The sequence below is a fragment of the Oryctolagus cuniculus genome, chromosome 13, assembly GCF_051225735.1.
Source record: "Oryctolagus cuniculus isolate XC-2025 breed Fujian yellow rabbit chromosome 13, ASM5122573v1, whole genome shotgun sequence".
Taxonomy (NCBI): Eukaryota; Metazoa; Chordata; class Mammalia; order Lagomorpha; family Leporidae; genus Oryctolagus; species Oryctolagus cuniculus.
Window position 1 is genome coordinate 38,389,353 of NC_142879.1, and position 27,578 is coordinate 38,416,930.

The following is a 27,578-nucleotide window of genomic DNA, read 5'->3' on the forward strand; positions in this document are numbered from 1 at the left end:
AGGCTGGGTATTTCCCTCCTAACCCTCTTTGTAAGTGTCACAATGATAGGACATCGCTGACAAACATTTTAACCTACGACAGAGCCAGTGCCTCACACGGTATGAAAAACATAGGTAAAGGCCGGCATTTTAGGTAAGGAAAAGTCAGAGTGGGGTTTTAAACCCTTTCCTACCTTATATAGAAGATATTTCCAATTCCCTTTGGTTTAGTCTCCTTGGCTAGTTTGGGTACAGTCTAGTTCCCAGTAGATAAGAAACTATTTGTCAAAAAGGGTAGGGCAGGTCAAATAACACTTGAACAAGACTGATTAAAAATTCTAAGGGTGTGGAAATAGACACGAGGGGGTCATTCTTTCTCTGAATAAGCAGCTTATTAGGACAACTGCTCTCTAGTCTATAAGAAACATACAAAAATAACCTCTCCCCAGAACACTCCCATAAAGGCAATTATTTTACATGTTTTCAGGTCAAAATGTAACCTGAGCCTTGTCTTCTTCCCTGGCCTCTGGCCAGGAGGAGGCTTGCTGCACCCTGAGCCTCCAGGGTGCGTGGGCCACGCGCCCTAGGCTTCCTGGCCCAGATACTCCTCCACCTGGCTGGTTCCTGGTGCTCGGTATGAACCCATATTTCCCTCTCTCTCTTAAACAAACCTCTCTGCCTCTGCTTTGCTGCTGCTGATAAGCAGTGGATAGCAGCTCAAGGTGCTTGCTGCACATGGCTTTGGCTTGCTCTCTGCTTGGTATGGACGCTACTCAGACTTTCCTCTCTCTCCAACCTGAACTAAACCCTCACTTTCCTAGATACCGCTTGCACTAAATAAAAGCTTAAAACGTAAAATAAAAAAAAATTAAAAAAAAAGTAACCTGAAATTTCTTTCAGGAAGTAGACATGCATGGTATAGGCAACACAGTCTAGGGGCAGGCATTTGGCACCCTGGTGAAATCACTGCTTGGAAACCCTGCACCCCACATCAGAGCACAGGGGTTTGAGTTCTGTCTCCTCTGCTTCCAACGTAGCTTTTGGCTAATGAGTAGCCTGGGAGCTAGAAATGATTGCTCAAGTAGTTGAATCCCTGCCACCCATGCAGGAAACCCAGGCTGAGTTCCAGGCTCCTGGCTTCAGCGTGATCCAGCCCTGGTTGCTATGGGCAGATCTCTTTCTGTCTCTCTGCCTTTCAAATAAAACAAAACCAAGCACAAACACTGTGAATTTGCGCATTCATATCTACTGATCCCAATTCTACTCTTTTGCTAAACTTTCAGGAGCACTTCTTACCTTTATTGATATAGATGACTTCACTTTTTTGAAAGCTTCTTCAAAGTGCTTCTGACCAATCTTGAGTTCACCTGTGGAGGAAGTGTATTAGTCCACACAATTTCAGCATCGTATTCTGCCATTTCTGACTCAGTTTCTCTTGGGAGAGGGCTAAGCCTTCAGGGGAACACTGAGGAAATCAGCAATGAGATGTGCTCTATTGTTTGCAAAGCAGTGGGGACATTAGATATGTTCTGCTCACCAGATTTTAATCCAGTCCAACTCATAAACAGGTAGCCCTGCGGAGGCCCCTTTGCATTGCTCAACTTAAATCAAGGGTAATGTTTATGAAGAACCACAAATGTTCTCTTTTTAGAACATTCAAATAAATATAACTGGAAATGGAAAGTAGAGCAGAATCCCATAATAGTTAAAAGTGCAAATCCCATAATAGTTAAGAGTGCAAATCATAATACTCTGGTTTCACTTCAGATCGAGTAAATCCTTCACTTTTTACTAAGGAGTGCAGACCACTGTTACTTCAGGGAGGGAAAAGGCGCCTTAGATGTCACGTAGTTATATTACACGTTACATACTCTATATACTAGTGGGTGTGTGTATTCACAAAAGTGGGGTCAGAAGGGGTTATCATGCTTTATAAGGTTGTGCCATTACATAAAAAAATGAAACAGGATAGCTAATTATTAAACATGACTTGTTTCATAATGTTAATTTGACAACTTACATGATGATAATTTATACTTTTTTTTAAAAGATTTTATTTATTTATTTGAGAGGTAGAGTTACAGTGAGAGGGAGAGACAGAGAGAAAGACCTTCCATCTATTGGTTCACTCCCCAAATGGCCGCAATGGCCGGAGCTGTGCTGATCCGAAGCCAGGAACCAGGTGCTTCTTCCTGGTTTCAGGTGTGGGTGCAGGGACCCAAGCACCTCAGCCATCCTCCACTGCCCTACCGTGCCACAGCAGAGAGCTGGACTAGAGAGGAGCAACCGAGACTAGAACCTGGCACCCATATGGGATGCCGGCACTTCAGGCCAGGGCGTTAACCTGTTGTGCCACAGCACCAGCCCCCAGCAGCTCCACTTCCCATCCAGCTCTCTGCCATGGCCTGGGAAAGCAGTAGAAGATGGCCCAAGTCCTTGGGCCCCTGCACTCTCATGGGAGACCTGGAAGACTCCTGGCTCCTGGCTTCAGATTGTCCCATCTCCACCCCTTGTGGCCTTCTGGGGAGTGAACCAGTGGATGGAAGACCTCTCTCTCTGCACCTGCCTCTATTAACTCTGCCTTTCAAACAAATAAATTGATCTTTCTAAAAAACAAAACACAGATATGAAAATAAGAGTAACTTTTCATGTATTTAAACTTCCTTTTCAAGGTATAAAATCCATGTGTGTTTTTATGTGACAATTTTTGGCCAACTCAATAACTTTACATTATCCTTCACATTTGCGTGTCTCTGGTTTTACTGTTTGGACACGTGTGACCAGAAAAGATTCATTTGTGATCAAGCCTATATTGATCTCCTTTTTTTCAATAGAATTCTAAAAGATACAATTTTTTATTTGTATTGATTTTCCTACTTTTTAAAATTTTTCTGGTTTTCTTCGGCTACCAGGAATCTTGAACTAAATTTTTTGTTGTTCATAGTTAGGTCAGTGTATGCTAAGCTTAGATTTGTCAACACATGTATCTTTGTTATGAGATCTCTGTGCTTCAGTTAATTGAACTATATTTATTTATTTGTTTGTTTATTAGGCAGAGCTACAGAGAGAGAGAGAAAGAGAGACATACAGAAAGAGAGAGATCTTTACCTACTATTTTACTCCCCAGTTGGCCACAAGAGCCAGGCTGGGCTAGGCTAAAGCCGGGAGCCAGGTCTCCCACATTGGTGCAGGTTCCCAAACACGTGGGCCATCCTCTGCTGCTTTTTCCCATGCTATTAGCAGGGAGCTGGATGGGAAGTGGAATAGTCAGGGCATAAACCATTGCCCACATGGGATGCTGGCTTTACCATCTGCACCACAATGAAGGCCCCGGACCTCTTCGTCTTTTTTAAGCTAAATTAAATTGCTTCTGGAAGTGGATGACAAATAATCAAAATTATAGTGTCTTAAATAAAACAACAGTAACATCTTTTTTTTTTTTTTTTTTTTTTTAAATTGCATAGTCTCCCTGTGAACTAAGTTCTGGTCATTCTCCTAGGGTATGTTTTGTCAACACATATTAACAAGACCTGTGCATGTACTGACGTCACTACTAACAGTTATTCTGGGATGTTGTCTCACAAACACATATAACAAGCACTGACATCCTTCCTTTGCCATAGCTTTCATTTCTAGCTCTCTGTCCTCCAGGGACTTTGCATTAATCTCTTACTGAAACCAAAGTCATTAATGCCATTCAACTTGTATTTAATATGTTCAGCAACACATTTTGTTCCATTTTTTGTTAAATGTAGTATTCTAACTATCTGTATAGAAAGTTTACTATTTTAAGTATAAATTATGGGGTCCGGCACCACAGCACAATAGGTTAATCCTCCACCTGAGGTGCCAGCATCCTATATGGGTGCCAGGTTCTAGTCGAGGTTGCTCCACTTCCAATCCAGCTCTCTGCTGTGGCCTGGGAAAGCAGTAGAAGATGGCCCAAGTCCTTAGGCCCCTGCACCCACATGGGAGACCAGGAGGAAGCTCCTGGTTCCTGGCTTTGGATCAACGCAGCTCTGGCCATTGTGGCCAGCTGGGGAGTGAACCATTGGATGGAAGACCTCTCTCCCTCCTTCTCTCTCTCTCTCTCTCTGTGTAACTCTGACATTCAAATAAATAAATAAATATTTAAAGGCGAGGGCTTTACCTGCTATGCCACAGTGCTTGTACCCTGAATATGTTTCCTAATCTCTCCAATTCAGGCTGAATTATAGCAGCTATACAGTTAGCACCTCAGCAAAAGCATGAGGTTTTCCAGAATTGGTAAGTAGAACAAACTCATGATGAGGACAGTGACTAGGCCCAGTTGTTTTTTGTCTGATCTTTGTATAAGATGTTAAGATTCCACATACTTTACTAGAGACCAAGTTACAATTCTGCTATTATAATTGTCAGCACCAGAGGTTACATGATATTTCAGAACAGTTTCTAAAGCTTCATCAAAAAACAAAATAAAACCAACCAACCAACCAAACAAAAAAACCAAAAAGGTCAGCTTAATTATTACAGAAAATAGTTGCTAAAAAACAAGTGTGCAGAGTGATACTTAATCAAAATTGAGACATTCTGGAGAGGATCATACCTTTCCCATCTCCACTCTTCTGTCTTGCCATTTCCTGTCTCAGGGCACAGAGAGAAGCTTCCCGTACCAATGCAGACAGGTCTGCACCCCTATAATAAAATAAGTACTTTTATTTATTTATCCGTAGATACAGCAAAAGCCCAGGAGATGTCTGAGAGCAATTTCTTGTAAATCACATATTAAGCAATCAGGAAAGAGATCCATCAATCAAGGTGGGATGAACTGTTTATGATCAGTAGGAAAAAGGTTTTAGCTTTCATTTGGAATAGTTATAATCTTCAGAAGAAAAGGAATTACAGAAGAAACAATGCAATGGAAACAAAATAATCTCATCCTGAAGCTACAGATACTAAAGTCAGTGTATGTCCAGTTGGTAGAAAGGAACTTGGACATTATTATAATATTTTCATTCACAGGGGCTATGCTTAAGTGTTGACTAGCATATTCATATATTACAAGTATCTAAAATTAGCTTACATAAAAAGCCATTTATAGCTCCAAGTTCAAAAGGGGAAAATTCAAAGCCTAGAAAGTCTTTGATACACTTATGCTCAAGCTGAGTGGACACATAACAAGGCGTCACTTATTAGTCTAGGCAGTGATGTGCCAAGTCAGCACAGTTCTGAGTTAAATGAAAGACACTGGGGCTAACTAAGGTTTCATCACATTATAGCCTTAACATGATTCATAGAGATTCTCTTGAGAAAGGTTTAGATTAGGGGACTAAAACTTCAGTTGTAGAAATCAAACTTACATAATGCTGATGATCTACATACTATACAAAATTAAAGACTCAAAGAGCTTAAATTACTGGCTGAACCCAATGTGTTTGTTGGTTCAGTGTTATGGTAACAACACCATTTAATAAGCAAGTACATGTTGAGTACTCATTCCAGTCCTTAATGTTAAATCTAATAATGGTACAGAAGCCATGATCTAATGAAACAGGTAGCTTTTTTTTTTTTTGACAGGCAGAATGGACAGTGAGAGAGAGAGAGAGAGAGAGACAGAGAGAAAGGTCTTCCTTTGCCGTTGGTTCACCCTCCAATGGCTGCCGCGGCCAGCGCACTGCACTGATCCGAAGCCAGGTGCTTCTCCTGGTCTCCCATGGGGTGCAGGTTCTCCTGGTCTCCCATGGGGTGCAGGTGCCCAAGCACTTGGGCCATCCTCCACTGCACTCCCGGGTCATAGCAGAGAGCTGGCCTGGAAGAGGGGCAACCGGGACAGAATCCGGCGCCCCGACCGGGACTAGAACCCGGTGTGCCAGCACTGCAGGCGGAGGATTAGCCTATTGAGCTGCGGCGCCGGCGAAACAGGTAGCTAAAGACTGAAGTCTCCCATACTGTGATAGCAGTGGAATTAAAATCCAAAATGTTTACCTCTGAACTTTAATCCATTAACCCCACGCCTGTTATAAACTACACTCTACTTGGTATAATTCAAAAGATTTGGTCCTCAGTAAATTCTGCCATAAAAACCACCTATTACTTAAAATATTTTCAAATCGGAGCACTTAAAGCTGTTAATATATATACTTCCTTAAGTTTCTCCTCACTCCTCAAGTAGTAAAAGCACTTAAATAAAGACTGGGTTGATTTCTAATTAACGTATTAAGAAGCAGTACTCCTTAAAGGGAGGAAAAGGCTTCAACAAATGCCCCTTACCACCTTTTCATTTTTTTTTTTTTTTTTTAATTTGACAGGCAGAATTAGACAATGAGAGAGAGACAGAGAGAAAAGTCTTCCTTCCATTGGTTCACTCCCCAAATGGCCTCTACAACTGGAAGCCAGGAGCCAGGTGCTTCCTCCTGGTCTCCCATGAGGATACAGGCACCCAAGCACCTGGGCCATCCTCCACTACCCTCCCAGGCCACAGCAGAGAGCTGGACTGGAAGAGGAACAACCGGTACTAGAACCTTGTGCCCATATGGGATGCCAGCTCTGCAGGTGGAGGATTAACCAAGGGAGCCATGGCGCCGGCCCCTCCTTACCACCTTTTCAACTCTGTTCCCTCCACTGAGAAGCACAGTGCCTTCCTGAGCACGACTGCTCGCCAGAGCGTGCCCTGGCTCTCAAGCACGCTGGGTACCAGAACTGCCCCCAGGAAACAGCCTGGGAGATTAAGGTTGGTATTTTGACCACACACCTGAAAAATGATCACTGTAGTTTCAAGTGCAATCATCTTAGTAAGAGATGGTTATGTAAAATTCAGAACTGGAAATAACTAAGTCCCTGTATTCCTACAGTGTATGTGTTCTTTCAATACAGATGTACATTGCCGAGTAACAGACTTCTGAAGACCTCAAAGGTGAAAACACCGTATTGCACGCCTGGAAGCCTCAGAAAGCACGGCATTATTTGGTCTGGCCCTGGAGGTGTGCCCAGAGGACCAAGCATCAAGTGCACAGTTTAAAGGGTTTTTCAATACACCAGACACGGTAATGCCTCTGTTAAACTTGAATCTGATTTTCTTTCCTGTGTCCCCAAACTGGGAGAGTTAACAAATTTACTTGAAGACATATGAAGAAAACACCCCCAAACTAGGACCACCACAAACATTTGCAAGCTGAAGGCAGAATTACTGGATTTTGTGTCGTGAAAATGAATTCTGAGGCTTGGAAAATGTAGCACTGTGGACTAGTCTCTTTTCAATGCTGAAGCACCTGGATGATCGGGAGCCAGTCATGAAATATCCCGTATATTAAGTGGAGGACAGCAATGATGAGGAGGGTGGCCTTCTGAGAGGCAGGGCATCCTAGTGGGCAGTTGCTTCTCTAAGAAAGGAGCAAGGAAAAGCCAGGCATGACACTAGGTGCTTAGCAGGATGCCTCATTTCACCTCCCAGCTACCCGTCGGGGGCTTTGGTCTCTCATTTTACACATAAAGACACTGAGCGCCAGGAGTCAGCTGGCTCTAGAGGGAAACACTTACGTATAGCCATCACAACGCAGGTCACTAGCAACTGTTTCCAAATTCACATCTGCATCCAGTGGAGGTTTGGTACCATTCTAAGTAAGAAAGAAAAATGACTTTTCACTGAGGTTTTAGGACTCATACTCATCTATATAACACTTTCTTAATAAAGAATAATGGCTGCTTCACGCAATGATGTGATTTACTCCCATAAGAGGATTGTAAGAATCCCACAGATTTTGTTGAAAAAATGAGATCAACAAGCTAATTTCAGGGGCCAGTGCTGTGGCACAGTGGGTAAAGCTGCCAACTAGTTCACATCCTGGCTCCACTTTTGATCCAGCTCCCTGCTAATGCACCTGGGAAAGCAGCAGAAGATAGCCCAAGTGCTTTGGCCCATGTACCCATGTGGGAGACCTGGAAGAAGCTCCCGGCAGCCATTTGTGGAGTGAACCAGCAGATGGAAGAGCTCTCTCTCTTTAACTCTGCCTTTCAAATTAAATTAATTAATTAAAAAAAAAAAAAAAAGAAGGAAAAAAAGTTGATTCCAAACTTGGGAAAGCTAAAGGCAAACAATTTAAGCCTGTGTAATTTTAAGGGTTTGTGTGCAGCTGCAGAAAAAATAAACCACCACCACCAAGAACAAAATCTACCAACTCAGTGTTCCAAAGGGCAAGAAACACGTTTTTTTTCCTGTTCCAGATTAAATGTAGCATATGTGTATGCAGAGCTTAATTTTTATTTTTTCTTTTTTTGAAGATTTATTTATGTATTTGAAAGGCAGAGTTACAGAGAGACAAAAAAGAGACAGATAAAGAGAGAGAACTTTCATCTGCTGGCTCACTCCTGAAATGGCCAATGACTAGGGCTGGGCCAGGCCAAAGCCAAAGCCAGGAGCCAGTAGCTTCTTCTGGGTCTCCCACGTGCGTGGAAGGGGCCCAGGGTCTTGGATCATTTTTCACTTTTTCCCAGGTGCATTAGCAGGAGCTGGATCAGAAATGGAGCAGCAGAGACTTGAACTAGTGATCACATGGGATGCTGGCACTGCAGGTGGAGGCTTAACTGATTGTACTGGCCCTTGCAGGGCTTGGTTTTAATGTAAAGTTGGACGCCAGTTGAGCACGAGCAGTAACCTGTCCAAAATCTGAAGTCCTTTACACTCCATATGTTCTTTCTAAATCCTTTATCTAAAATTCAACCCTGACATTGGTACCAAACCCCCTGCAGCTCACAGCAAGAGATACCAGAAATTACAATTACAACACTTAGCACAGTACACTGTAAGCATTCAGTACATATTTCTAGGGATAAACCACAGGAGTGAAAAAAAACCAGTTCATAATGATTTTAAAAGTATGACAGTTAGATGGTAGGGGTGAGTATCTGCTATATTATTCTGATTCATAATTTACATATACATTGTATATATTCTTTTCTTTGTGTATATATTACATTATAAAAGATTTATTTTTTATTTATTTGAAAGGCAGAGTTATAGAGAGAGGAGGAGAGACAGACACAGAGAGAGATATCTTCCATCCACTGGTTCAGCCCCCAAACAGCTGAAATAGAAGGGCTGGTTAAGACCAAGCCAGGAGCCCAGAGCTTCTTCTGGGTCTCCCACATGGGTGTAGGGGTACAAAGGCTTGGGCTATCTTCGACTGCTTTCCCAGGTGCACTAGCAGGGAGCTAGATTGGAAGTGGAGCACCTAGGTCTTGAACCAGCACCCATATGGGATGTTGGTGTTGCAGGTGGAGGCTTAACCTGCTGAACCACAATGCTGGCTCTGAAAGAATTATTTTAAGAAACACATACACGCGTGAATAAACATATGCCATAAAGATCATCTTAGTGTGATTCTGAGCTCCAGCTTGTAACTCTTGCTTCCGGGTAATGCAGATCCCAGGGGGCAGAAGACTATGGCTCAAACCACCCCATGGTTCCTGGCTATGGTCCAGCCAATGGGCGTTTGGGGAGTGAGCCAGCAGATGGGAATTCTCTGTCTTTCAAATAACATTAATAAAAATTTTAATACAGAGATTATCTTATAACTATCACTGCATGGAGACCCAAGAACAGGGTTCTGTGGTTTGGAGCTGATAACCTTGTGCAGCTACCTGCTGCTCTGTCTACACTCACATATTAGCATCTCCCAGCAAAGGCACTCTCAAGTACTGCAGAAATTTTCACATTTGCCAGCCTGTATTATTGGATTAAAATGTAAATGTTCATGTAACACAGATTAAAGGAAATTACATTTCCCATTCAATCCACTTTGACCTGGGAAATAAAGTCTGTGACCTTAGGGAAATAATCTTTGTACCTTTTTCTGCCAGCTGTGAAACTAGAGGGTCAGACTGCATGATTACTCAGCATCTTTCACTGTAAATGATTTTCAACTTTGTCAGGACAGCAGTTGACCCTGAGGCAAGCAGGTGTAGGTAGTAACTGGAAGGAAGCAAGGGGGCAGCTTCCGTGTGTTTTAAAATTCATCATTTATTTTATTTTGACAGATAGAGTTAGCAGTGAGAGAGAGAGACAGAGAGAAAGGTCTTCCTTCCGTTGGTTCACCCCTAAATGGCTGCTATGGTTGGAACTACACCAATTCGAAGCCAGGAGCCAGGTGATTTCTCCTAGTCTCCCATGTGGGTGCAGGTGCCCAAGCACTTGGGCCATCCTCCACTGCCCTTCTGGGCCACAGCAGAGAGCTGGACTGGAAGAGGAGCAACCGGGACTAGAACCTGGCCTCCATATGGGATGCCGGCGCCACAGGCGGAGGATTAGCCAAGTGAGCCACAGCACCGGCCCCAAAATTCATCATTTAAAGTACACACAGTTCAGAGGCATCGCCATCAACACTGCTGCACAACCATGACCACTGTCATGTCTACTTTCCCCATTCACAATCCGCACACATGAAACCCAAACTCCCCATTTCCTTGCTCCCAGAGGCCCCTAGATACTACCACTCTTGCTCCACGAGTGACTAGGGTTGCCATCTTTCCTGAGCTGGCGGCTTTGCTTGCAGCCATTTGCTTCATGGTAAGTCCAGGCATGTAAGCCAGGCATTTCACAGTAAGTCCACTTTCTGTATGTGTACTGTATTTCAATAAAAAGGATCTAAAAGTAGAAATAATGGTGGACCAACAATTAGAGATCTAAGTTTTAAAGTTGAAATCTGCAACTAAATAGACCTTTGGGAAGTTTGTTACTTTCTATTATTTATTTTGGTAATAAGAAAAACAACATTTTCTTTCAAGATTAGGGGCCAGCATTATGGTGTGGCTGCTTAAGCTGTTTGCTGCCTGAGGCACTAGCATCCCATACTGGAGTGCCTGGAAGGCAGGGGATGATGGCCCAAGTACTTGGGTTCCTGCCACTCCCATGGGAAACCTGGATGGAATTATGGACTCCTGGCTTTGGCTTGGCTTAGTCCTGGCTGTTGTGGATATTTGGAGAATGAACCAGCAGGTAAAAAATAAATAAAAATTTTAAAAATACCAAACAATTCATCTTCCTTTTTGGGAATCATAGGCTGGATGAATACTTAAAGCTACAGAAAAGAAAGCAATTGGTCTTAACTTACTATCAGTTTAACTGTCTATTCAAAAGGATAGCAGCATTTGCAAAAACAAACCACATCCTTTACTCACTTTTGTGATAGTTTTTAAGATGGCAAGGCGATCTGCTGGGGGTGGTAAACCCACAAAGAGTGTTTTGTCCAGCCGGCCTGGACGTAGAATGGCAGGGTCAATGATATCTAGAGAAGGGAGGAAAACATCTTAAATAAAGGAAATACAATATTTTTAAAAACAAAATTCACATTGTACATGGCTAAGGCCTCCCTTTTAAAATAAAAAACTGATAATTTGGACATTACTAAAATTAAAAGTTTCTATTCATCAAGTACATCCTTAAGAAAATAATGAAAAGTCCAACCCTGTTCTCCTGGCCCCAAACCTGCTCTTCCTTCAGAACTCCCATCTCAGATAATGAACCCCTCCCTCCTCCAACTCCCAAACACCAGGCAGGACTCTCCCTTCCCTCTAAGCTGGAGCAGGCTCTATCAAGTCTGCCTCTGCCTCTCTCAACTCCACAGTCACGACCATGCAGAAGTCCCTTAGCCAGCTCTGCTGAGTGCCCTGTACTGCTGCCTGAGTTTCCTTCCTGACACAGGTCCAACTCTCCCTGCTGCTCCCCCTGCAGGACACAGCCCGCACTTCCCCATGGCAGGAAGGCTCTCTGGGACCTGACCACCTCAACACTTCCCTTCAGCCTCCACATACTGTGTACCAGCTCTCTTGTGTCCCCTACACAACCCAGAAGATTCACACATGCTCCTTTTGGTTCTCCGGGGTTCCTTTCCCTAAACGCATTTACCCTCAGGTGTCTTCACAAAGGTCATGAAAACGCCTATAATATGAAAAAAACTATGCAGGGATTTCAAAATTCTTTGGCACCGAAATAAACTTACCCTTTAATTTCCTTTTCCCATGAACATTTTGAAGTCTCCTTGTGCCTATCTGAATTTTCCAAGGACACTTCCTGTGCACTTGCCAGGCTCTTGCTCTTAGAACACAAAGCTAGCCCCCTTGTGCCTGACACTGAGACTGATGATGAACGTTCCTGACTCCTCCACAAACGGCCCACTTTTAAGCCAAATTACATAAAAGCATCATAGCTCATAGAGGTGAGATCACTGTTCATACACAGACATACCTTCAAAAATGGGATTCCCGTTTCTAATAAACACACTGAGACTGAAACCAATGATGTACTCCACTATAAGGAAATAAAACTAGTACTTTCTGAGCAAAAATTCTGAATCTTTAGTGTTGTTCTTCAGTCACCTTATGAAAACTATATACTTGTTGGGCCAATCTGAAGCCAGGAGCCAGGAGCTTCTTCTAGGTCTCCCATGAGGGTGCAGGGACCAGGCACTTGGACCATATATCACAGCTTTCCGAGACAGACCAGCAGGGAGCTAGATTGGAAGTGGAGCATCCAGGACTCGAACTGGCGCCCATATGGGATGTAGTGCCACAGTGTTGGCTTTGCCCACTACACTACCACGCTGGCCCCCAGACTGTGGTTTATATATATATATATATATATAATTTATTAATTTGAGAGGCAGAGTTACAGAGAGAGAGGCAGAGAGAGAAAGAGAGAGAAACAGAGTCTTCCATCCGCTGGTTCACTCCCCAGACAGCTACAACAGCTGCAGCTGGGCTGATCCAAAGCCAAGAGCCAGGAGCTTCTTCTGGGTCTCCCACACAGGTGCAGGAGCCCAAGAACATAGGCTACCTTCTACTCTTTCCCAGGCCACAACAGAGGGCTGGATCAGAAGTGGAGCAGGTGGGTCTCCAACCGGTGCCCATATGGGATGCCGGCACTGCAGGCAACAGCTTTACTTGTTATGCCATAGCTCTGACCCCTCCAGACTGTTTTCTTTTTTTTTAAAGATTTATTTTTATTTATTTGAAAGTCAGAGTTACACAGAGAGGAGAGGCAGAGAGAGAGAGAGAGAGAGTGGTTTTCCATCTGATGGTTCACTCCCCAACTGGCCGTAACGGCCAGAGCTGCGCCAATCCGAAGCCAGGAGCCAGGAGCCTCTTCTGGGTCTCCCACATGGGTGCAGGGGCCCAAGGACTTGGGCCATCTTTTACTGCTTTCCCAGGCCATAGCAGAGAGCTGGATCGGAAGTAGAGCAGCCGGGTCTCGAACCAGCGCCCATATGGGATGCCAGCGCTTCAGGCCAGGGTGTTAACCCACTGGGCCACAGCGCTAGCCCCAGACTGTTTTCTAAACTATGTGTACCATATTCACTCCCCCTGGCAATATATGAGAGGTCTAGTTCTTCCATATCCTTGCTAATACTTGGAAGAGCCAAATTATTGATTTATTTATTTGAAAGTTTGAGTGGCAGAGAGAGAAAGGGGGAAGACAGAGAGAGACAGACTTTTCATCTGCTGGTTTATTCCCCTAATGTTTCAATAGCCACGGCAGGGCCAGGTTGAAGTCAGGACCCTGGAAAGCCCTCAGGATCTCCCACATAGGTGGTAAGAACTCAAGCCTGTGGGCCACCAATTGTTGCTTTCACAGGCACATTAGTAAAATGCTGGATCAGAAGTGGAGGAGTTAGGACTCAAACTGGCGCTCCAATGGGAATGCTGGCAATGAAACGTTAATCCATTGAGCCACAATGCTGGCCCCAGTAATTTGAATTTATCCCACTTATTTTTCTTTTTTTGTTCTTTTGTTTTTTGACAGGCAGAGTTAGACAGTGAGAGAGAGACAGAGAGAAAGGTCTTCCTTTTCCATTGGTTCACCCCCTATGGCTGCTATGGCCAGCACGCTGCGCCCATCAGAAGCCAGGAGCCAGGTACTTCCTCCTGGTCTCCCACGCGGGTGCAGGGCCCAAGCAGTTGGGCCATCCTCCACTGCCTTCCCGGGCCACAGCAGAGAGCTGGACTGGAAGAGGAGCAACTGGGACAGAACCGGCGCCCAAACCGGTACTAGAACCCGGTGCCACAGGTAGAGGATTAGCCATGTGAGCCGCGGCGCCAGTTCCAATTATTTTTTTCAAGGACTATTCTGTTGATGACATATCTAAGAAATCTTTGTTTAATCCATTGTAGAAAAAAATTTCTTCAACATTTTTTCCTAGGAGTTCTAGTATTAAGTTTTCATTGGTGCTTGATCTATTTTGAGTTAATTTTTATATGCAGTAAGAGGTAAAGATTGAAGTTCACTTTTTGTGGGTCTTTTTGGGGGGGTATATGGATATCCATTGTTCTGGTTAAAACTGTAATAAAGATTGGTTTCTAAACTGCATGGCCTTTGTGCTTTATAAAAAATATATTCAAATATGTATAGGAATATATTTTGTTTCCATTGTGTGCCTTTGATCTTTTTCTCTCTGTCAATTCTGTGCTATGGAAACAGTTTCACTTCTATATAAAATCATGGATCTTAAAGCCAGATCCACCTGCCCAAAGAGGGCACTTGATATAAATAATCCTGATTATAATTAAAAATGTTCTAGGACTTACATAATCACATACTTAACATCTATAACTGAACAAATGTCACATTTAGTATTAATGAATTATTTTAAGAAACTTTACAGTAAAAAGCATTCTGAAACTTTACATAAGTTATAGTATTAGATGATTTAAATTATACTCCACCAAAGGTTCCTGCAAGATCCTATGCACTATACATCATTAGGATTGAGATCCAGTATCTCTTCCCATCTCCTCCCCAGATAGACTCCTACTATTCCTTCTATGTCTTGGCTAATGTTAACTGATTCTTCCAGTTTTTCATGCCCCAAAACTTGCTGGATTCCATTCTCCAACATTCTGTACCAATCCATTAGCAAATCCTGTCAGTTCTATGATACAACATATCCAGATTCCTTCTGCATCCACAGCTATCACCAACATATTACACTTGGAGTATTTCTGCAGCTTCCTAACCAGCCCCCTACCCCCACCCCATTTGTATCAGAGAGAGAATCCTTAAGTGGGAGACCCAGCGTAACAATTCCTATATTTCCAGTCACCAACAACCACAAAGCTTTGCAGACTGAGATGGCTGCCTGGAAAGGCACCTATCTGATCAGCAAGCATTTACTACCGTACTGTGAAACAGAAAAAAGGGCCCAAATTCAAGAGCTCACAGTTACAACTTAGAACACAGGAGGAACTGACAATAACTAATCTTTGTGATCTTGTGTTAGGCAATGATTTTTTATTTATTTTCTGTAATTTTTTGATAGGCAGTGTTAGACAGTGAGAGAGAGAAAGAGAGAAAGGACTTCCTTTTCTGTTGGTTCACACCCCAAATGGCCGCTACGGCTTACGCGCTGCGCCGATCCGAAGCCAGGAGCCAGGTGCTTCCTCCTGGTCTCCCACGTGGGTGCAGGGCCCAAGGAACTGGGCCATTCTCCACTGCCCTCCCAGGCCACAGCAGAGAGCTGGACTGGAAGAAGAGCAACCAGGACAGAATCTGACGCCCCAACTGGGACTAGAACCCGGGGTGCCGGCGCCGCAGGCAGAGGATTAGCCGGCCAATGATTTCTTAGATAACTACATTAAAGTGTTTGTGATAAAAGAAAAAAATGGACAAACTCGATTTAATTAAAACTTTTTGTGCTTCAAATGACATGAACAAAGTGAAAAGACAACTCAGACTGGGAGACTACATATACAAATTGAGTACTTGATCACAGACTTGTATCAAGAATAAAGAACTCTTACCACAACAACCGGGCAAGTAACCAAATAAAAATATGTGCAAAGGATTCAAATAGAAATAATCTCCAAATTATATATATATAAATGGCCAATAAGCACAAGAAAAGATGCTCAACATCATTAATTATAAAAAAATGAAAACCAAGTAATAGTGAAATATTATCGAAATATATAATCAAAAATGACAGCCAAGTACTAGTGAGGATGTGGAGAAACTTGATCCCTTGTACACTGTTATGTCACAGTTACTAGTGGGATTATGCAATCATGCAGGCACTCTGGAAAGAAGTATGGCACTTTCTCAAATTATGAGCCACCATGTGACCTTATAACTCGCCTCCTAGGTATATACCCAGAGACAATGTGAAGTCTACACAAAAACTGGATAGGAATGTTCACTCTAACATGATTCTTACTAGCCAAAAAGCAAAAATAGTTCAGATGTTCATCAACTGGTGAAAAAAACAAAATGTGGTACATCCACAAAATGGAATAGCACTTGGCAATAAAAACAAATGAGTACTAATATATTCTACTATGTAGACAAATCTTTAAAATCTGATGCTAAGTAAAAGCTGACATGTTGTATCATTTCATTTATATCAAATATCCAGAACTGACAAATCTATAAAGATAGAAATTAGACTAGCAGTTGCCTGGGGCTGGCGATGAGGGAGGGAAGGAGAGTGAATGTAACAGACAGAAGCTTTTTTTTAGGGTGATGGAAATATTCTAAACTTGCACTTGGGATAGCCACAAAACTCTGCACATAATATGCAAAATCACTGGATTCTATACATATAATAGGCTTTTAAAAAGCTTTCCAAAGATGGAAAATGTATTCAGATAATGTTTTCAAACTCATGCCACCACAGAATATGAAGAATTAAGTAGAAATTTTATACTATTCCTTATAGCTGTAAAATAAATTTTATGTGGGCCAGTGTTGTGGCATGGCAGGCTAAGTTGCTGCCTGATATGCCAGTATCCCATACCACTGTGCCAGTTCAAGTCCAAGCACTCCAATTCTGATCCAATTCCCTGCTTATATGCCTGGCAAAGCAGCAGATGATGGCTCAAGTATGTGGCTCCTGCCACTCATGTGGGCTACCTGAACGGAGTTCCAGGCTTCTGGCTTCAGCCTGGCCCAGTTCTGGCCATTGTGGCCCTTTGGAAAGTGAACCAGTGGATGGAAGATCTCTTTCTCTGACTCTCTCTCTTTCTCTGTCACTCTGCCTTTCAAATACATAAATCTTAAAAAGAAAAAAAAACTGTTATGATAACATCTCAATAAAGTTAAAAAAAAAAAAAGGATTCTCAGACTAATAAGACTAAAAATATATCAAGTGAAAATTATTTTAAGACCAAAAAATGTTCATGAAACAGAAGCAGATCTCATTTTATGATTCATTAAACAAATAATTATTGAGTTCGACTCTGTGCTATGGTTTGTGTAGATCAGAAGTTATGCCAGGGCCTAAGTTATCTTTAAAAGGGTGGTACTGTGCCAAAGGGCAAGATATACAGGCTTGGACACTGCACCAAGTCATTGTTGAACTGCCTCCCAAGAAGCCTTCAGTCCTGATCCATGAGCATTATGACTATACTGCTGAGAGAACACTCCATTTAACTTGAAACTTACGCTTAGTATTTTACTATATATTGAAATAAGTATCCTCTGTAAGTCATCCATTCTTTCATTTAAAAATAATTATAAAGGGTTTAGAAAGGACAGAGATTCTGAATTAGAAGTGATCTATCAAATGTAAAAATGCAGACCTAATCTTTATCCAGAACCTTGTATATCACAATTTACTTACTTATTTTTTCAACTGAGCCATACACAGATTGCATAAGCTTTTTCTGGATACTGTACTGCTACTACTAGGAAAAGAGATACCACTGAGTAGGAAAGGCAGTACCAAACTGGTGTGGTGGTGGTGACTATTTGGGTTTTGTAGCCTATGAGTGTCATGTATGTTTTTATTTTAAAGATTTATTTATTTATTTGAAAGAGTTACAGAGTTACACAGAGAGAGGAGAAGCAGAGAGAGAGAGAGAGAGAGAGAGAGAGTCTTCCATCGCTGGTTCACTCCCCAAAAGGCCACAAAAGCTGGAGCTGTGCTGATCTGAAACCAGGAGCTTCTTCTGGGTCTCCCACATGGGTGCAGGGGCCCAAGCACTTGGGCCATCTTCACTGCTTTGCCAGGCCACAGCAGAGAGCTGGATTGGAAGTGGAGCAGCTAGGTCTCGAACTGGTGCCCATATGGGAGGTTGGCACTGCAGGCCAGAGCGTTAACCAGCTGTGCCACAGAGACGGCCCCTGTTATGTATGTTTTACAACAAGTGAGACAGTGGATGAAGTCAGACTAGGTAGTTCCCCACCCAAGAACATCCTTTACAGGAGCTGATATTGAAGGAAAGGAATGGGAAGATGTGTGCAGCACAGACTGAAGTCAGAAGTTCTGTGGTCTAGATGCAGTCTGCACAAGGACCTGCATCTCTGGTTGAGCCAAGGGAAGCGGTTATTTGCCAAGGGAAGTGGAAAATCACTAATAAGTGATTTTCGCAGGGTGGCAGTAATGAATAACATTGCCATTTTGAGTAGACCGTACGCAAAAAAAAAAAAAAAAAAAAACACTTATGCAAAACAACAAGCTTGGACATGTCACGTGCTGAGGGGGATAAGTCAAATTCTGGGCTAGGTACAGGTCGAAGTACTGTGTGCTGGAAAACTGCCATGCCTACCCAACCCAATAAAAGCACTTGCTAAGGTCCCCTCCGTGAGCCAGGAGGCGAAACTTCTTCCCTTGTGCTGTCTGCCGTGTGTTCATGCATAAGTTCCCAATAAACTCTCTCTGGGTTGCAAGTCGGCCTCTTCATGAGCCAGAAAGTCTGGGGTTGGTAAGAGTATTGCTGACACTACTCTGCTGTTCTGCCTACATTCATAAATTAAGAAAAGGCTGATTTCAGGTAGGGGCTAGCAAAAAGCTAAAAAAAACCTGCCAAATCGTCTTCCCAGCCATGACATTTTACATATCCAACAGCAATGAATGGGTTTTCTGTTGCTCCACACCCTTGCATTTGGTCTTTGTCTAATTCTGAACTTTAAATCATTCTAATTGGCTTGTAAATGCTATTTGTTTTTTTTTTTTCTTTAAAGATTTATTTTTTTATTTGAAAGGCAGAGTTACACAGAGAGAAGGAGAGAGAGGTGGCCACAACGCCCAGAGCTGCACCAATCCAAAGCCAAGAGCCAGGAGCTTCTTCTGGGTTTCCCACACAGGTGCAGGGGCCCAAGGACTTGGGCCATCTTCTACTACTTTCCCAGGCCACAGCAGAGAGCTAAACCGGAAGTGGAGCAGCTGGGTCTCAAATTGGAACCTATATGGGATGCCAGCACTGCAGACCGGGGCTCTAACCTGCTGCGCCACAGCGCCAGCCCCTTTGTTGTTTTAATTTGCAATTCCGGCTCACTAGGCTAATCCTCTGCCTTGTGGCGCCGGCACACCGGGTTCTAGTCCCGGTCGGGGCGCCGGATTCTGTCCCGGTTGCCCCTCTTCCAGGCCAGCTCTCTGCTGTGGCCTGGGAGTGCAGTGGAGGATGGCCCAAGTGCTTGGGCCCTGCACCCCAAGGGAGACCAGGAGAAGTACCTGGCTCCTGCCATTGGATCAGCATGGTGCGCCGGCCGCAGCGCGCCAGCCGCGGTGGCCATTGGAGAGTGAACCAACGGCAAAGGAAGACCTTTCTCTCTGTCTCTCTCTCTCACTGTCCACTCTGCCTGTCAAAAAAAAAAAAAAAAAAAAAAAAAAAATTTTGCAATTCCCTAACGACATATTAAGTTGGATGTCTTACATGCTTATTTGCCATATTTTTTAAACATTTTTACTTATTTGAGAGACAGAGAACAATCTCCCATTTGCTAGTATACTCTCCAACTGCCTGAAATGGTCAGGGCTAGCCAGGGCCAGGAGTGAGGAACATAAGCTGGGTTAGCTATTTCAATGGCAGGAATCTAATTCCTTGAGACATCACAGCTGCCTCCAGGGTCTGCGCTGACAGGGGTTTGGAGCTGGAGCTGGGAATCATACCTAGACGCTCTGAGGTGAGATGTGCACATCTTAATTGCTAGGCTAAATGCCCACACTCTCTATGTTTATTTTCACATGCAATTCTAAAGCTGACAAAGACATACAAAGAACAGAGAAGGGGATGTATTGAGTTAGTTATGCAGAAGGGAGAGGTGAGAGTTACCATAAGGAACAGAACAAAGAGACCTTTGTGGTGATGGGACAGTTCTGAATCTTGATTGTAGTATGATTACAGGCATCTACACATATGCTAAAATGGCACAAAAATAGAAAATTATAAAAATGTCTGTTTCCTGCCTTTGCTATGGTACCACAGCCACGCAAAATATAATAATTAGGGCAAACTGGTACATGGGACTCTTGCATTATTTTTATAATATCCTGTGAATATACAATTATTTCAAAATATAAGATATAAAAAAACATAAAAAGTCATTTTTTAAATAAAAAAGAAAAAAGAATGCCAGATCATATCACTCCTCTGCTCAAAACCCTCCAATTTTATCTCATCTTATCAGAATAAAATCCATGTCACTTACTGCAGCCATCAGGCCCCGCGTACCTCTCCATCACTCATGTCACTGTAGGCACACTGGCCCTCTTGTTGGTTTTCCAACATGACAAACTCATCCCCATCTCAGGATCTTCACACCTGCCTGGCTCTCCACCCAGAATGTTCTCTCAGATTTCTGCATGGCTTCAAGCTTCATATTTTTTGGTTCATGTTCATGTATCACTTTTCTGAAGAAGTGATCCCAAACCAAGCTATCTAAACAAACATCCCCTTCCTAACCACCAGTCATTCTTTATCCTCTTATTCTGGTTTATTTCACCTTATTTGCTTATCTACTATCCTCCCTCCACTACTTCCCAGCTCCAAAGCAGAATACATGTAGGAAAAAGTTTTCTAAATTATTCTCCATTGAATACCAAAGCTCCGTGGGAACAGAAATATTGCTAAAACTTAATATGATGAACAAAGGAGTAGACCTTATGATAAAATTATATATATATATATATATATAAAGATTTATTTTATGTATTTGAAAGACAGTGTTAGAGTCAGAGAGAGAGAGAGAGAGAGAGAGAGGGAGAGAGAAAGTCTTGCATCTGCCAGTCCACTCCCCAGATGACAACAACAGCCAGAGCTGAGCTGATCCGAAGCTAGGAGTCAGGAACTTCTTCCAGGTCTCCCATGTGGGTGCAGGGGCCCAAGGACTTGGGCCATCTTGTACTGCTTTCCCAGGCCATAGCAGAGAGCTGGATCAGAAGTGAGCAGCCGGGTCTCAAACCGGCACCCATATGGGATGTCGGCACTATAGATGGTGGCTTTAACCCGCAGCACCACAGCACTGGCCCCATTAAATTATATTAATATAACTGATCTACAACACTAAGCTGTAAAGGGATTTTTAAAAAATTTACTTATTTATTTGAAGGCAGTTATAAAGAGAAGGGAGAGAGGGAGAGGGGAAGGCAGATGGGGGAGAGGGGGAAGGGGGGGAAGAGAGAGAAAGAAGAGGAGAGGGGGAGAGAGGGAGAGGGAGGAGGGAGAAGGACAGCAGAGGGAGAGGAGAGGGAGATCTTTCATCCTTTGGTTCACTCCCCCAGATGGTGGCAATGGCCTAAGCTGGGCCAGTCCAAAGCCAGGAGCCAGGAGCTTCTCCAAGGTTTCCCATGTGGGTACAGGGTTCCAAGTACACAGGGCCATCTTCTACTGTTTTCCCAGGCACATTAGCAGGGAGCTGGATCAGAAGTGGAGCAGCAGCAACTTGAACCAGCACTCATATGGTATGTTGGCATTGCAGGCGGTGGCTTTACCCACTATGCCTCAGCGTTGGCCCTGTAAAGGGATTTCTTAAAGCTAAGTTAAGAGCAATCAAAACACATGATAGTATATAATGGAACAGAACAGTCACATAAGCATAACTGAAAAAGATCTAGAAAATCTGTTAAATTCACATAGGCTATCAATGCAACATGATTTATTAGTGGGGAAAAACAAGGATGGCTGAGGTATGGTGAAGACGTAAGTACACAGGAAAGGACAAAACAAAGGTACCAATTTATGATTCATCTGCCATGCACATCAGGAGCCAAACAAAACAGCTTTTGTATTCAGGACTGTGTTTCACAACTGAAACCCTTGATGCCTGGAATACAAGTGCAAGACACCATCAGGCTGTAGCTTCCTGGCCACCCACTCTGAGTTTAACTCAATGAATTGTGGGAGTGGTACAGCCTACCCCAGGAGATTCTAATCACTGGATTCATGTGTTAATTTGTTTTTCTAATATATAACAAGTTGGGGGTGGGATTGTCTTGAAGGGTTTTGTTTAGGGGAATCCTAGCTCAGGGCAGGGCAGAAAGCTCTAAGACTACCTGGCCAGCATAAGCATTCCCTGAAGTACAGCACTGCCAACCAGGAACCTCAACCCGATCTGAACATGTAACCAGAACGGATAACCACCGTGACTCCAACCAGCGCCAGAGGCCAACATGCAGCAGTCCCTATCCTTTGATCCCCTTAAGTCTGACTCTCCATTCCTTGTAGCCTCCTTAAAAGCCAGAATCACCCTCATTCAGGAAGGTGGAAATTCTTGAGACTCAGAGTGCTAGCCTCTTATCTGCCAGCAGTGTAAACTTTCTCTTTCCTTTGTCCTCATATGCCCTTGCTATCTTCATTCAGCACTGGGAATGGGAGTGAGCTTTCAGTAACACAACAAAAAGAATCTGGAGACTCTGGAAACAATTCAGTTGATGAAAGAGGTCAGGGTAGAGAACTCCATGGGGAAAGGTAATGTACAGGGATGTTCTGAAGGGAAGATGGAAGGAAAATCTGGTGACACTGAACGACCTATTTTCTAATCCACCGAGATTAAACTAAAAGACCAGGCTGTTTACATTAAACAGATGTGAGAGCTGGTGTTGTGGCACTGCATGTTCCGTCACCACCTGCAACAGTGGCCACCTGTATTGCCCTGCTGGTTGTGTCCCAGCTGCTCAGTTTCAGATCCAGTTTCCTGCTCCTGTGTTCAAGAAGCCAGCAGAAGACAGGCCAAGTGCATGGGCCCTTGCCACCCTTGTGGGAGACCAGGATGGATTTCTTGGTTCCCGGCTTCAGCCTGGCACAGATCTGGCTATTGTGGCCACTGGGGGAATAAATAAATCAGCAGCAGGTGGATACCTCTCCTCTCCCTCTCTGGGTTGCTCTGCCTTTCAAATAAAAAATAACTCTTTAAACAAACAAATAGATAAAAAAGATATGAAACATGGTTGAGTGCTACTGAAGATACACAAGTTTTTAGAAAACTAAAGAATATCTTGAAACTTGAGAAAAGGTCTATATTTGTTAGGAAAGGTAAGATGGGATTTTGCCCACATCTGAAGGAATTTCAAGGTTTCTTCCAGGATGACTGTGATTTTCTGACTAAAGACAACTGTCAACACTCTAACCAACACTTCTCATGACTATGACAATTAAACAGCTACCTGCTGTTTGCCAACACGGTGAAAGATGCATTAACAACATCACTTAACCTTTGTGACAATCCTACCAATTAACAGTTATCCTCAGACAGCAAGACGGAGTGACATATGCCATATATATGTGATATAATGAAGGAATCATGGTGTTTGCCTCTGATTGCTAGCACAGAGCTTCAAAACCCTTGGAATCTCCTGAATGAGAGGCATGTCTTTGTTGTGCTCCTGAGGTGACTTACCACAGGGCTCAGGTAGCTTCAAAATCTGGACTGGACACCAGAAGGGCAAGCACATTATTCAAGGATTGGGACTTTGAGCCTTGCCCTCTCACTTGCTTTGGCCTCTGGGGAGGAGACTAAGCTCAATCATTGGATCAATGACTTAACTGGTTTCACCTACATATTGAGACCCCAATAAAAACTTCAAACACCACGTTCTGATTTTAAGGGGATGGCAGGGGAGCTCAGTGCTCCCACTCTGACCAGAAACCAGGTGTATTGTTTGTTAATAAAACTAATTTTCAGCTAAGCACTTTTCCTGAGGTCTGTGAGTTATCCTAGCAAATTATGTAACTTGAGGGATCAAAGGAATCCATACATTAGTAGCAGGCTTGTCAGAACTGCACTTGTCCTGGGACGACCACAGGTGCTGGCATCTGAAGGGGGCGGGGGTCCTGTCACCTGTCACTGACTGGTGAGATCTAACATAACTCCACTAGTGTTAGAACTGAGTCACAGGCCGGCGCCACGGCTCACTAGGCTAATCCTCCGCCTAGCGGCGCCGGCACACCGGGTTCTAGTCCCGGTCGGGGCGCCGGATTCTGTCCCGATTGCCCCTCTTCCAGGCCAGCCCTCTGCTGTGGCCAGGGAGTGCAGTGGAGGATGGCCCAGGTGCTTGGGCCCTGCACCCCATGGGAGACCAGGAAAAGCACCTGGCTCCTGGCTCCTGCCATCAGATCAGCGCGGTGCGCCGGCCACGGCGGCCATTGGAGGGTGAACCAACGGCAAAGGAAGACCTTTCTCTCTGTCTCTCTCTCTCACTGTCCACTCTGCCTGTCAAAAAAAAAAAAAAAAAAAAAAAAACAAAAAAACAAAACTGAGTCACAGTATATCTGGTTGGTTTTGGAACAGGTCAGGATACTAGAACAGTTACTAGAATGCAAGGTGCTACAGGCAAGACTCAAACACAGTTCTGGAATATTCTAAACAGTATTTTCTTATTGTCAACACTAAACTATAAATCATAATAACAACTTACAACTTTTCACCATAAAATGAAATGGTATATATCAAGGTTTCAATCTCCTTAATAATGTACAAGAAATGGAAAATTATATCAGTTTGACAACCCATTAAACTCATTAAAGCAACTAAAGTACCATCCACTGCCTGAAGATCCACTTATAAAACACCAGTGCAGCAGCAGCAGCAGCCACAGAGGGGCTCACGCAGAGCAGAGCCCAAAACTATACAAAGAGAAAGCAGGATCCCAACCAAAGCCACCTTCAGCATTGCTGCAAATTGAGACTTTTTCTAAATCTCTAATAGAATGCTTCAGCTTAAAAGCCATGTTTAATAAGAGTTAAAATGGGAAGGATAGGGGCATAGCTTTAGTATAAAAGCTTGAAAATCCATCTTTTAACTGAGTTGTCCCTGGTTGTTGTGTCTTGCAAGCTGGAGAGAAACCATAGGATACAAGAATACATTCGCAATAAAAAGCAGATTGGAATTGTTCTCTGCCCACAAGACTAGGCTCTGAGCACTGATATAGAGAAACAATTTCATGGAATCCAGCAAATACTACTATGCTTCTTACTAAAGCTTGCATTAGAACTTGCTAAGGTTTGTGTTTTATTTTTTTGAAAGATTTTATTTATTTATGTGAAAGTCAGTTACACAAAGAGGAGAGGCTGGTTCACTCCCCAATTGGCCGCAATGGTCGGAGCTACATCGATCCGAAGCCAGGAACCAGGAGCTTCCTCTGGGTCTCCCAGATGGACTTGGGCCATCTTCTACTGCTTTCCCAGGCCATAGCAGAGAGTTGGATCGGAAGTGGAGCAGCTAGGACTCGAACCAGTGCCCATATGGGATGCCAGCACTGAAGGCGGCAGCTTTACCTGCTATGCCACAGTACTGACCCCACTAAGGTTTTATTCAACCTGGAACCCAAAAGTAATCTTCCTTCACAGGAAATATGCAAATTATATCGTGGCCAAAGCTGCAGGCTTTGAGTCCTGTCTCTGTGAGCCTGTCCTTCCTTACCTGGCCGGTTAGTGGCTGCCATGATAAAAACCTGCTGGCGCGACTCCAGACCATCCATCTCTGTAAGCAGCTGATTCACCACCCGCACACTAGCTCCTGTCTAAAGAGAAACCAAGCTTTCAAAACAAAGGATAAAAAACAAAACATTCCATTTTATACAAGATACAACATTAATGTGAACAACATAGATTCAGCCAAGAGATTCACTATTCACAGCACTGTGCAAAATGTACTGTGAAGTCTGGATGAGGAACGAGGTGTTGGGGTTCCTTGTGCGTAGTTTCACTGTAAGGTGGTAGGGGGAGATGAGACTCAGTTCCAGGCCAACCACATCCCAAAGGCTTATGCTTCTTAGTTAATCACAGCTCAAATAGGCACAGACCTCCCTCCAGGCAAATCTAGATTCAGCTTTTGAACCCTAGATTCCCCAATATATCAGGTACTCCAGATCTTGAGCCTAAGGCTACCTCATAGCAACATCCCAAAGAAAGGTTCAGGGTGTTGGGAACCACAGGAGCATCCCTTAGATACAGAAATAAAACCAACCAAAAATGTAGACAGAAGGAGTGCTGTTTCTTTTTTTTTTTTTCTGTTGTTAATTATCTTTCTTCAACATAAACTAATGGGTTTAACTCATTCATTGATCCAGGAAAAAATATTTGATGCATCTATTACTTTTTGACAACATAACACTATTGGTCAGGAGGTTAACAGAATTATAATCTGGACTCAAAAACATGAAGATGTTCTAGGAGTAAAAAATACAACATCAATTAAACAAGACAAAAGGCCAAAGAATCAATAGAGGAAAAGCTGACAAATTTTACTATATTCTAATTATAATTCTATATAACAAAATTGAAGAGAAGTGATAAGACTAGGAAAAAATACTGTCCACTGTTGACAAAGGTGTGGGAAATGGTAATTTTCCTACACTGCTAGGGGGCACAGAGAACTGGTAGTTTCTGTGAAGGATGGTACAGTATTATAGTTCAAAGGCAGTACATACATATCTTCAACATTGATTTTCACTTGCAAAATTCTACCTCACATACTCCCACATGGGCACATAAATATGTGACATAAATATGTAGTAGCACAGCTCACTTAAACCACTGTCTGCAACTCTGAGATCCCAAGTGTGCACTAGTTGGAGTTCTGTTAATGATCCAGCTCTTTGCTTCCACACCTAGAAAGCAGCAGGAGACAGCTCCAGTACTGGGGCCCCTGCCACCCACTTGGAGAGTAAGCTAGAGGATAGAAGATCTCTGTGTCCCCCTCCTCTAACTCTGCCTTTCAAATAAACAAATCTTTATATACATACACACGTGTGTGTGTAGCAAAACCAACTGGAAAGAAAGTAAATGTTGTAGAGGAAATATTGAGCAAATTCCACCATATCCAGACTAGAACATTATGCAATAACTAAAAAAACAAGTTATTGGACCTAGGGTTATGGCATTATGGGCTACAGTGGCACCTGCAATGTCAGCATCCCATATGAGCTCCAGTTCTAGCTCCCTCGTAACGCACCTGGCAAAGCAGCAAAATATGGCCCAAGTGACTTGGCCCTGAACTCCTGTGGCAGACCCAGATGAAGCTCCTGACTCCTACTTTTGACCTGGCCATCCCTGGCTGTTGGGGTCATTTGGGGAGTGAACCACCAGATTGAAGTGCTGTTTCCCCCTCTCTCTGTAACTTTGTCTTTAAAACAAAATAAAATACATCTTTAAAAAAAATTAAGCACTTGGGAAATTGACAAGAAATACATACATATAAAAAGTAGAAGTCTAAATGATATGTGTTTTTAAGTTTATGAAAAAAGTTCTAGAAGCTGGTGCTGCAGCTCACTTGGCTAATCCTCCACCTGCGCCGCCAGCACCCAGGTTCTAGTCCCGGTTGGGGCACCAGATTCTGTCCTGGTTGCTCCTCTTCCAGTCCAGCTCTCTGCTGTGGCCCTGGAAGGCAGTGGAGGATGGCCCAAGTGCTTGGGCCTTGC

At 43.3% G+C, this 27,578-nt stretch overlaps 1 protein-coding gene across 15 annotated transcripts in view; it reads right to left on the reverse strand.

Annotated features, from left to right (window-relative positions):
• Positions 1-27,578, reverse strand: part of NVL (nuclear VCP like) — a 109,951-nt gene that overhangs the window by 29,123 nt on the left and 53,250 nt on the right. For 6 of the 15 annotated variants that reach the window (XM_051820594.3, XM_070055378.2, XM_008268360.5 and 3 more), the window contains 5 exons: positions 25,580-25,679; positions 11,131-11,237; positions 7,495-7,571; positions 4,565-4,653; positions 1,276-1,346 (listed from right to left, as the gene is read on the reverse strand). In XM_051820594.3, the coding sequence (XP_051676554.1) occupies positions 1,276-1,346; positions 4,565-4,653; positions 7,495-7,571; positions 11,131-11,237; positions 25,580-25,679 (444 nt within the window). Of the gene's footprint in view, positions 1-1,275; positions 1,347-4,564; positions 4,654-7,494; positions 10,598-11,130; positions 11,238-21,241; positions 21,676-25,579; positions 25,680-27,578 lie in introns of those variants that run through there. The other 9 variants (XR_011381469.2, XR_016218885.1, XR_016218882.1 and 6 more) reach the window with 6 other exon arrangements.